At 36.3% G+C, this 12,863-nt stretch overlaps 1 protein-coding gene across 1 annotated transcript; it reads left to right on the top strand.

Moving 5' to 3' along the window:
• The first annotated feature begins 7,061 nt into the window (after positions 1 to 7,061).
• Positions 7,062 to 7,575, top strand: LOC115967757 (S-protein homolog 5-like). Its single transcript, XM_031086888.1, has one exon. The coding sequence runs from the start codon at positions 7,063 to 7,065 to the stop codon at positions 7,492 to 7,494; it is 432 nt and encodes a 143-aa protein (XP_030942748.1). The 5' UTR covers position 7,062; the 3' UTR covers positions 7,495 to 7,575.
• The last annotated feature ends 5,288 nt before the right edge of the window (positions 7,576 to 12,863 follow it).

Here is a 12,863-nt window from a genome sequence, read left to right as displayed (position 1 = left end):
CGTTCTTGGGTGTGAATTCTGCGATGAAATCTGCGAGAACCTATCCCTTCACCGAGCTTCTAGGTCGGTATCTTATGTCAAATGATCCCAACCAAGTCCCCCATTTGGCAATTCGGCCTGTGAAGTCTGATCTCTTTAACAGTGACTGCAATGGATACTTAGTGAGGACGAACACCGTGTGAGCCTAGAAGTAATGCGGCAACTTCCTCGTGGCGTGCACCAGGGCTAAAACTAACTTCTCCAGGGGCAGGTACCTTGTCTCGGCATCTACTAAGGTTTTGCTTACGTAATACACTGGCATTTGTACTCCCTAATCCCTTAGTAGTACAGCACTTACGACATGTTCGGTAACTGAGAGGTACATAAACAAATCCTTCCCAGGCTCCGGGGCTATCAACCTCGGAGCCTTTGCCAAGTATTCCTTCAGCTCTCGAAAAGTCTCATCACATCCCTCGTCCCAACGAAACCCCTTCCACTTCTTCAGAAGTTGATAAAACAGCCGGCAACAATCGACAAACTTGGAGATAAATCGGTTCAGGGCGGCTAACATTCCAGTGAGCACTTGCACTTCTTTAGGATTGCTTGGTGGTTTGAGGTGGTTCACGACCTCTATTTGGTCGGGATTAGCTTCTATTCCCCGAGTAGAGATCAGATATCCCAGGAACTTACCAGTTCCCACTCCGAAAGTGCACTTCTCGGCATTCAAGCGCAATTTATGCTGCCGTAGTATCTCGAATACTTCCCGGAGGTCTTCGGTATGTTGTGACTCTTTTCTACTTTTTACCACCATGTCGTCAATATAAACTTCAATCGTGCATCCAATTTTTTCTCGGAACATTCTCGTCATCATTCGCTGATACGTGGCTCCAGCGTTCTTCAATCCAAACGGCATGACCTCGTTGTGATAGTTTGCATTCGGGGAAATAAATGCTGTCTTTTCTCGGTCCTCGAGCGCCAAGGCAATCTGGTGGTAGCCTTGGAAGGCATCCAGGAAGCTCATCCTCGGGTGCCCATACGTGGCATCTACTAGTTGATCAATCTTGGGCATTGGGAATGGGTCCTTGGGACAAGCCCTGTTCAAGTCTGTGAAGTCCACACAAACTCTCCATTTGCCGTTCTTCTTCTTCACTACGACAGTGTTTGCCAACCATCTCGGGAAGAATATTTCTTTTATGACTCCGGCCTCCTTCAGTCGCTGGACCTCCAGTGTTCTTTTGACGCTCTTCTCGGTTTCTGCTTCTTCGGGGGAAATGATGGGTCCACGTTCAGTTTATGGACAATGAACTCGGGATCTACGCCGGGAACTTCATATGGTTTCCACGCGAAAACATCTACGTTCTGCAAAAGGAACAACAACATCTCTACCTTTTCCCGGTCATTCATGCTTGTACCTATCTGGAAATATCTGTCAGTATCTGGAAGAATTCTAACCCTCAACACCTCCTCGGCCACGTCCGCCCCTGTTTCCCCTAGGGGTTTCTGTAATTGCTATGAAGTTTCTTTCTCGGCCTACTCGGCTTGCCCGAGCTGTTCATTTTTCCATCTGACCGCGACGACAAGGCACTGCCTCGCCACTTGTTGGTTCCCCCTCACCTCGGCAACTCCATACTCAGTAGGAAATTTTACTTTCACGTGGAGGGTGGACGGAACGGCCTTCATGGTGTGAATCCACGGCCTCCCCAGGATTACGGTGTATGGTGAGTATGATCGGACTACTATGAAGGTAACTATAACTCCCTTGCCTTCCATGTCCACCGGGAGAGAGATTTGTCCCTCGGGAATTACGACTCTCCCGTCAAATGAGACCAGCGGTGTGTCATACTTCGCCAAATCCTGGGTCTTTAAACCGAGCCCTTCGAAGAGGTCCGGGTACATGACGTCAGCCCCGCTCCCTTGATCAATCATTACCCTCTTCACTAGAAATCCGCCTATCCGGGCTGTCACCACCAAAGCATCGTCGTGAGGTTGGACCGTTCCTTCCAAATCGTCTTCTCCGAATGAGATGGTTAGCCGTCCAACTTTCTTCTTCTTCTCGGCTGATTCTCCCCCCGTGCAAGCCACTGTCAATACCCTTTTTGCTGCTGCTATTCCTCTTGGTGCGGCATGGATAACTTCGATTACCCCCAGTGGAGGCGGGAGGGGTTCCTTTTCTGTTGGACGCCTTGTCCGGCTTCTTGGTCAATGGAGTCTACTACAAACTCTTTCAGGTATCCTGCCTTTACTAGCTGTCCGAGATGGTCTTTTAATACCCGGCACTGCTCGGTGGTGTGTCCTTTGTCTCTGTGATAGGTGCAGTATAGGTTTCGGTTTCTCCGAGACGGGTCGCCCCCCATTTTGTTTGGCCACCTGAAGAATGACTCGTTCTTGATCCGCTCCAAGATTTTGTGCACGGGCTCTTTAAACGCCACATTAACCCCTTCGATTTGCACCTCTGGTTCCTGCATTCTGAAATCTCTTTTTGGTTTTGTTGGCAAACCGCCTTGCCAAGATCGCCCAATTAATGGTGCTTTCCCCCTGCTCTGCAGCCAGTCGTCCTCCAGGCGTTTGTACTCCTCTATGCATCTCATCAGTTGCCTCATATTCTCGGGGGGTCTTTTTGTCAACGACTCCCGTAATTCAGAGTCCTCGGGGAGCCCCATCCTGAAGGTGCTTGCCGCAATTTTCTCATTCCCTCCACCAATCTCGTTGTAGAGTTCCCAGTATCGGCTGGCATAACTCCGAAGGGTTTCCCCGACCCTCATCTTCATGGAAAGTAGCGCGTCAACTGGCTGTTACACTCGGCTGCATGTCATGAATCTACTGCCAAACTCTTGAATCAGCTCGGCAAAGCTGTGTATGGAGCCTTTCCGTAACCCATTGAACCATCTCAGGGCCGTTGAGCCAAGACTAGAGGGGAACACTTTACACATCAATGCGTCATTGTGTGCATGCAAAGACATCATGTGGATGTAATGACTGACATGCTCCACGGGGTCTGTCCTACCCTCATAGGAATTGAACGGCGGTCGCGTGAATCTGCTAGGCATAGGGGCCCGTTCAATCTCATCGGAGAATGGAGACTGGGCTGTCATCTGCAAGGCTCGGCTCATGGCGTCCATGGCGGCATTGTGGCACTGCCATTCCTCCGGCAATTCTGATCCTCGGTCATCGTATCCATGCGACCGCGAACGGTCCCGTTGATGACGTGGTTCCCGGAAGTGCCGTTGTGACTCTTGAGAGCATGATCGGTCTCGGGATCGTTGCGTTCCAGATCAGCTGGAGCCCTCCTCGCCCCGATTTCTTCTTTGCTGGGGGTTGCAATCCATTTCTTGGCGCCGACCCCTTGCCTCCAGCTCCAAATCCATTACCAACCTGTGCAACCGCTCCAGCTCTCGGTCTCTATCATCATACTGCCGATGTGCCGAGATGCCTGAAACCGTTCGGTGTGTCTTGGCCGACCCTTCTCCTAATCCGGACCTTTCCTCTCCTCTTGGGTGCTCCCTATCCTCACGTCGTTTCTGCCTTCTCTCCCTCCATGTCGATCCCCGAGAAGATCCTATGGAACCACTCGACGCATGCCCTCCTGAACGCTCCTCAGACATTTCCCTTGTTTGAGTCTCAGTCGAACCACGGCTTCGTAGGAGAGCCCCACGGTGGGCGCCAATTGTAGGAACCAAGTATGAAGCTGTTGAGCCTTAAATCACTTGGGCTCACAATTTATTTGTAGTGGGCTTGAGGATTTCCTACTCTGGGTTGTTCTCGACAGAGAGACTCAAAGTAACACTCTGTTTACACTTTTTCACTAGACTGTTTTCTCTTTATTTCTCTGAACCCCTTCTTCCTTCTAAACTTCTGCTATTTATAGCCAAGGTTAGTGGTGAGATTACATTTTCAGCCTCTGTTAGTGCTATGGAAGGTCCAGTATTATCTGATTTAAGTGAATTTTTAGGTGAGAGTGGGGTGCAACAATTATGACCTTGGAACTTGGTTCCAGCTTAGTTGATAGTGCTCAGTAATGCAGTTTACCGAGCATATCACGATTAACCCGGACACGGTTAATAAGCTTGTTCGGGGAACATATGCCGAGCACACATCAGAGCACAAGGCCCGAAATTGTTTTTTTGTGCTAAGGCAGATCCAAGAAGGGCTTAGGGCAATGGGGTTGTTCCTGTTGGGCCTGGGCCCAAGGGCCTTAATAAGTCTTGGGATCTCGGTGCCGTACAGTAATCTAATTGTAGATTTGTCAAAATTTACCTCTAATAAAAAGATATTAAATAAGGTTGTAATTTAAGGTTACAACCAAATTTGTAACTAAACTCTATCATTTCGTCAAAAGCTCATAAGAGATTTCACCATTTTCCGTATAATCTTTTTTTTTTCTTAAAAACTCATTAGAGGTTGCACTCTTTTTGCTAAAATATCTTTTTTTTCCTCAAAAATTCATGAAAGGTTGTGCCATTTTCCACAAAATCTATTTTTCTTAAAAACTCATGAGAAGTTGCACCATTTTCATTTCATTCTCTACATAATCTCATGGGATTTTCATGTTAGTTTGCAAATAAAATATCTCTCAAAAACATCTAAGGAGAATATTCCTTTGTCAAAAATCTCTTTTTACAGAAATATATAATAAAGACTTTTCTAAATGTCTTCCAAAATATTCAAGGAATATTCCCTCTTTTCCAAAATCATTTACAAAAATGTTTTCTTAAAAAGAGAAATTATCCTTAACTTAAATCAATTGAGTTAATGGGTACATGAGTCACATCAAGCCAACACTCCCCCTCCCCTTGAAACTATCTTACATTTTTTACCTTTATCTTGTTTACATGTAATTTACAAGAAAAATAAATAAATTGTTTTAAAAGGATGATAAGGTAAGCTTCTTGAAACTCTTTTTCTCTTGGATTCCATGGTATAGTACATGTACTTCAATTGAAAAATGCATGTTTTAAATATTGCTCTCATGTCATGTCGTGCATTCTCTCATGTTAAATATTATTACATGTTGAAAGCCTTGAGGAAACACTGTGGGAAACCAAAATATATATATATATATATATATATTATTACATGTTAGTACATTTCATATCACATATTAGTATTTTTCATTCCACATGTTAGTACTTAGATCTTATATATCATTCTTACATGCCAAGTACATATTTGTGATACCTATCTCACGTGCTAATTATGTATATATTATCTTATATGTTAGTTGTCTATATATCTTGATTCACATGTCATGTATATAATATAAAATTGAATTCACATCTTTTTTCCCAAAAGTCAAATATAATATAAAATTAATTGTTAGAATTCACACCTTTTTCCCAAAAGCCAAATAGTCAAATATAAGAGTTATATTTCAAATGATTAAAATTATTAATACAATCAAAACAAGTTATTATCTTAAGATAGGCGTTGTGGGATGCCTAACACCTTCCTCACATATAATCAAACTTCTTAGTCCATATCTTTGGTTCAAGACATTTACCGTACCCTTTAACTTAAGAACCCCTGGGGAAATCCTTAGTTAATTAGGTAATAAATGGATTAGACATAAATGACTAATCACACCTAAAAAACTAATGGTTGATGGCGACTCTAATAAAATGGAAACATAAAATGGACTCACTAAATACACATCTGTGCACTCAAGCGTCCACTTATCACACACATTCACGACATGTCTCGCCAAATAACCATTCAAGGAACTCTCAAAGTGTTGGAGGGGCAAACTGTCCAAAATCTGGCATCAGCAAGTGCCATTACTCACAACCTGTCAATTCAACAAATCTATAATTTATAATCTTATATAATATAAATATACATAAAACCAAAGCAATTTGAATTTTGGTTGGCTTCATATTGTTGTGTCACATAAACTTTTGAATTCTCACAATTTTACACGTATTTGTTTCTAATATATTAATAGTTTGTGTTGGGGGAATGGAATCCTAGATGCCTTTATTGAAAATATTAAAAGTTGTTAATTGAGTTACTAGACTATAGGCTACATATCATTATTTTAATGTATTTTTAATTGAGTTATTTTTAAAAAATAATTGAATTTAAATTTTATTCTATATTTAAACTCTCTATTAAAATTTTGACACATCATGTTTTCTTTAAATGGTACTATGGAAGAAAATATAGAATATATGGTTCCATATATAAACACAATCATGATAAATGCCTATTAACAATTATCATATTTTATATTTATTAAAAAAATAAAAAGGCAAAAGAAATCATATTTTGTTGAAAATTCCTGTGCATTGCTTGGGTTATCATTGTAGAAAAAAAATTATTAGCCTACCAAAGCTGTGTAACCAAAATATTCTTTATAATTCATTGCTCATGCATATTCATGATACTTGATTTTTTTTTAATAAGTAGTTTATTAAATGAAGAAAAAAAATGGACTGAAATATAGTACAATAGCTAGAACTATGCATCATTTAATTATCACCTCATGTGAGATGTTAAAATTGATAGGGAAAAATCTTTCTTAACCTTATTTTTTTACCCTATTAGCTCTTAAATATCACATAGAGATGGTAATTGCATGGTGCAATAGCCCAAATTCAAATAATAATAATAATAATAATAATAATGAGATGAAATTTGTTATGTAAAGCACCAAATCTACCAAAAAAAGGAGAGTTAATTGATTTAAAAGTAACATACAAATATTACACTTTCTCCTTTTGCTAAAAATACAAATAAGCTACACTTTAATATTTGCACACATATAGAAATAACCTTTACAAATAACAGATTTAGAGTAAGTAATACATCCTCCTAGAGCACGGTGGCATACATAGTATTTACTCCTCTTACATTTATGGTACATTTCACTAATAAAATTAATATTACAATCTACTATAAATATGAGAGGAGGGACACCAAATTATTGTGCTTTGGAAGCACATAATTTTCCTAAAGAATTGCACATGAAGTACAAATGTTATTTTTTCTTAAAAAAAAAAAAAAAAAAAGTACAAATGTTATTGCTTTATATAATATGCATTCTCAAAAGTGGGAACACCACTATCATTGCACTATCACCCGAACAACATGAAGATTGCCATCAGTCTTATGCTTCCTTTCTCCTTCGCAATTGCATTGTTGGTTGTTTACATGCTAATATTACAACCTGACCAGTTACATGGCAGGGAATATGACGTTCGTGTGGTCAATGGCTTCACAAACAACGACTCGCTTCCTTTGGTGATTTGGTGTGCATCCAAAGACAGTGATCTCGGAGGGCGTGCACTCCAAGAGCACGACGACTTCAGCTGGAGACTCAGGACCAACTTATGGGGCACCACTCATTTCTTATGCAACATGAAATGGGACCAAAAGAGGAAGAGTTTTGATGCGTTTAAGGTTCCCAGGGATATTTATCGCTGTGGTCCTCTTAGGAAGTGCTCTTGGTTGGTGAGAGAGGATGGGTTTTATTTCAGCAATGATGAAGTGAATTGGAAAAGAGAATTTTCATGGTATTAGCTTTCATGGTTCTTCGGTTCAAGCTATATATCCTGGATTTTGCAATGCTAATTGGGCTATGTTAAACTTGTATGAGGTAGATCAGATCAGTTACCGACTATAAAGGAAAAGTAAGTTTATGTTTCAGTTTTCACTCTAATTAAATGGGTCTGTCGTGTTTTACTTTATATTTGATATTCTTCTCCAAAAAAAAAAAAAAAAAACTTTATTTTTGATAACATAGTATCATAAAGTAAGGATTCATTGAAAAACTGTTATGCAATCATTAGCTTTGAGAATACTAGAACAACTTAATCATACATGGACTGGAATAGAGTACATTTCATAATTAAAATTTTATTTAATTTAACAGTAACATGACCTTAGATACATCTTTAAATTTATATTATTTGATCTAAATTATGAAATATATCTATTTCAAATTAATATAACATACAAGATTGAGTGGTAGAGATTTAGTTATTTCGGATGGAAAATACTTGTTGCACCACCTAAAAATTGCACTAAAATCATGACTAAAGTCATGGTTTTCAATTTGAAAATCGTAACTTCAAATAATGTTTTTAGTGCAATTTTCACACAAGTGTGAAGATGTGTGCAACAAGTAGTATATAATAAACATCACCCTATTTTGGAATGGAATATGCTGGATATAAATCATAAACCATGGTAATTCTCTATGTTCTTTTACTTTTCCTTTTTTTTCTTATTATCTATTATTAGTATGTTTATAATTTAATAATTTCTTTAACTATCTCATCTTCTTTTTATTTCTTTCTAATCAGTGGTGAAGGAAAAAATTTTCCTGGGGAGAGGGGATGATAAATAAATAAATATATATATATATATATATATATGTATATAACGAAAAACCAACTTTTTGGAGGGCTAAATATATGTATATACATGTAAAGTATGTTTGTGTACATGATCTAACATATTTTTCTCAAAAAAGAAAAAATATATGTTATTGTATCATTTATAGTAAATTTTATATCAAAATAATCTTTCTACAACTCAAAAAAATATTTTCCTAAAAATTAGCTTTAACTAAAAAAAGTTGTGTTCCTTGTTCTTTTATGGTACTAAAATCATTTATAGTGATGCTATACTAAATTTTCTAGCAAACTATCTTTCTATATGATTCTTATTATAAATTTAAAAAATTCTTTCTACATGCACACAATTTTTTTTTTTAAAGAAACAAACACACATACAAGGAAGAGAGAAAGTGGTTCTAACATAAAGGCACACCACTTAATATATATATATATATATATATATATATATTTTTTTTTTTATCTTGGTTCAATTCTTGATCCTTTTTAAGAGCATTCTCATTAAGCATTCTAAAAAATTTAGCATTTACCCTCTCAAAACCTAATTTTATAACATATAACACACCACTTTATAATCTTCTTTACATCAAAACTTCTAATTTTTTTAACACTTCATTTAAATATTCTATCTTTATTCTTTTTTTATTCTTCCTCTCTCTTTCTCTGTCTCTCTCTCCTCTGTCTCTCTTTCACAACCCAGCACCACCGGCCACCATATCCACCCACCCATATCAAAACCACCACATCCACCCACCATCGCCACAACCACAAACAACAACAGAAAAAAAAAAAAAAAAAAAAAAAAAAAAAAAAAAAAAAAAAAACCTCCACATCCAAAGCCACCAAATCAAAGAATCACAAAACCACCCCGAACAACCCACACCCAGCGCCCAAAACCACCCCGATCAACCCACAAACCCAGCCGCGAAATCAAGAACCCACCAAAATCAATCAAAACCATTGAAATTAAAACTCACCGACATCAAAATTGCAAAACCCACTCACTGAACCACCGCAGAAACCCACCACGAACCACCGTATAGACCCACAATCCATGAAAAACCACCGCAGCCCAACCACACCCAGCATCGCATCCCGGCCACACCCAAGACCCACGAACTCGAGATGCAGAGATAAAAGGAAAAAGAGAGGCGGAGAAAAAATGAAAGAAAGAGTAAGAAGGATTGGATGGAGAGCACGAGATCGGCGGCGGCATGTGGGTATGGAGATAGCGCAGAGATTGGAGGGTAATCGGATGGTGGAGGAACCGTATTCGAATCGGACAGTGGGGATGGAGATAACGGCGATGATGATGAGGAGGAGAGAGCATGTGGGTTTGGAGAATAACGGCGGCGGCATGTTTTGGCGAGCTATGGAGGGCATGCCAGAGAGAGAGACACCAGAAGGAGAGAGGGACGGAGAGCACGAGAGAGAGTGACAAAGGAGAAGTGAGAGAGGAGAGAGAAGAGACTTGGAAAGAGACAAACACGGCAGTGAGAGAGAGAAAGAAATTAATAAAAAATTATAGCATAGTGCTACAGTGCGGTCTTATTTTTGAGACCGCACTGTAGCAGTATTGCAAAATTTTTAAGATATACAATCTTTGATGGAGCACGTTTTTGGGTTATAAATGCTAAAAAAGAGCATCTTTTAACATATACACTGCTTGATAAGAATGCTCTAAGTGGTTTACAATTTAACATTCAAGATAGATGACGGGATAGTGATTTATAAATCTTAAACAAATTTTCCCTTAAAATATTCATCATTGACATGGTTTCCCATAATTTACTTATACCTTGAGACATGAATATTAAAATTTATAAACTAGTTAATACAATCAACTTAAGAAAAATGTTAAGTGTGTTCTACTTTTAAATTACTTTTATCATAATTGATGTTCTTCAAAAGTTTAGGCTTTTGCTTTTAAAAGAGATTTTCTAATCTATTCGTGTAGTCATATGTTTTATATGCACCTTATTTGAGTTAGATATAAAAAGTAATATTAAAATGTACCTAAATGACATTCTAGGCCTTTGAATAGGTCATAATATAATTATTCTTAATATATATCCTAAGGGTCATTAAGTAAATTAAAACCTTTTATAATTTTTGAAGTAAAAGGAGGGATGAAATTAAAAGGCAAGTTGAGGGGCACATGGCCCCTTTGCAACCCTTCCCTCGTCCATTTTGCCAATTTCACGATCTAGGTTAGCTTCTACATATCTAAAAGTGTATATATAGTCTAGTGAATCCTTTAAAATTTTTAAATGACTTATACACTATTAAATCCAAAAATAAAATCTAAATTATAAAGTGAATGAAAACAACAATTTTCTAAATGGAGATGATCATGTTCCCCTTTGCATTGCCACATCGCTATTATTAGTAACTATTTTTTTATAAAGCAAAATTTAGGTACAGTATTTATGTGCTGTTCCTTAGGTTCCCATTTTAAGATTCTATCATGTGGATGTTTTTTCTTATGGGAATCTAGTATATTTTTAAGTTAAGTAATCACATGACTAAATCTTAAAAGGAGAACCTAAAGTACTGTACTTAAATTTTGTCATTTTTTATATTTTGACATGGTAATATAGATAGATTGTAGAATCAGACGCTTTATATATTATTTTTTTAACTATAATATTCTCTCCGCCATTGCCCTTCTCTATTGGAAATTTCACCATTGTGCAGATATCCTCTCTTATGTGGTTAATTAATTGTGAATAATAAAAAGAAAAGAAGTGGTTAATGTAAATTAATAAAAAATTAATCACAATTTACCAGGTCAAAGAGATGTTACAAAAGTAATAATATAAAAATTGTGATACTAAAAAGAAGTCTTTCGACCATGTGTACGTATGACCAATCGTCCCTACAGTGCTAAACTTAAACGTCAAGATTTGACATACACATGTCAATATATATATATATATATATATATATGTTCCATCGATCAGTACTCCGCCTAGAATTTGTTATCCATACAGTTTCCAAATTCTGCTTTATCGCCGGTCACATTTTAACTTCAGTCAACTTCAAAAATCCACTTTGAGTTTGATCAAGAGGGATACTAGAATACTTTATAGAATACACACATTCGTCTACGTTCTATCTTTCTCTGATCTTCTCTTTATATGTGTTTTGGTGTTTTATATTTAAGAGTGGCAATTACTATAAGACCCACTAACCGAATATTCAACTAAGAAACTGAGCCATCGATGGCAGACATCAATGGGACATCACGGTAGTCGGTAGGATAATCAAAATCTTTCTGTCGGACGTTATATGGACCATGCAACTAATATATAACTGTGGTTGGTAAAAAAATTAAAGAAAGAGAAAAACAGGTAATATAATAATTAAGACTGCCATATTCATTCTTTTACCTCTAAACTACCTATTGATTGATAGAGATGTAGGGTAATATGCTGATAGTATCAAAAAAAAAAAAAAAAAAAAATTATCAAATCTTAGAATTAGGATTGATACAGGCCATTATATATAAATGCTGTTCGAATAAGACCTGCTTCATCAAAAATTATATCTACTGGGGTTTGGTCCCCCCCTTGGCTTTTTGTGAAGCATCCCATGTTTAGGAACTTTAACTGTTTTGAGTTTGAATAATCAGGATCGAGTTTAATTTTACTCCTACTGTATACTAGTGTATGCATTGCCATATGTATAACATTTTTCATATATATATATATATATATATATATATAAAAGTCTGTAACCCATGCATTCATTCACACAAAAGTTTACCATAACATGATTTTAGACATTTTTATAATTGTATTTGTATATAGAATTATATATTTCACTATTTAAAAAAATTAATGTACCATAATTCTAAAATAACATATAAAATTGTGTGATTTTAAATTTAAATAACATGTTATATTATAAAATAACATATAGAATAAAATTTAAATTTAATTAAAAAATATATTAGAATATAACATGTAAAAATGTGTGGTTTCCAAAGCTTTTATATATATATATATATATATATATATATATATACTAGTGTGGGTTGCACGTGCTGGCACTTTAGTGAGAGAATTAATATAAATTTTTTGTTTTTGAAGAAGTATGAAGTCATGTACTTAAATTTAAAATAGCTATTTGAATATCTATGTACTATGACAATTTTTTAGAACTTATTTACTAAATGTAATATCTATTAACCAAAAAATGCTACAAAGAATGATAATGAATGTCATCATCTTTCAACAATATTTAAATTTTCGTAATGAATGATAATATATGCTACAATTTTTTTGAAGATCTTCATTAAATTAAATATTTGCAATCATCTACAATGAAGATTTTTTTATTCATATTTCATTCTTTATTATCTTAGTTTATGTGTCTAACTACGGTGTTTAGCTAGCTTACTTATTTTTAATGAATACCCTTTTAAGTAGGAAAATAAATTAAAATAAGAACAAAATAAGAAAAGACATATGTCATCAAAGTTTTTATTAGATAAAATTATAAGTGTAGAAGATTTAAACCTGATAA

The sequence above is a fragment of the Quercus lobata genome, chromosome 11 (genome assembly GCF_001633185.2).
Source record: "Quercus lobata isolate SW786 chromosome 11, ValleyOak3.0 Primary Assembly, whole genome shotgun sequence".
Taxonomy (NCBI): Eukaryota; Viridiplantae; Streptophyta; class Magnoliopsida; order Fagales; family Fagaceae; genus Quercus; species Quercus lobata.
This window is presented reverse-complemented; position numbering and strand designations above follow the sequence as displayed.

Excerpts from the sequence above, each read along its gene's own strand:
- LOC115967757 (XM_031086888.1), top strand. The coding sequence starts at position 7,063 with ATGAAGATTGCCATCAGTCTTATGCTTCCTTTCTCCTTCGCAATTGCA.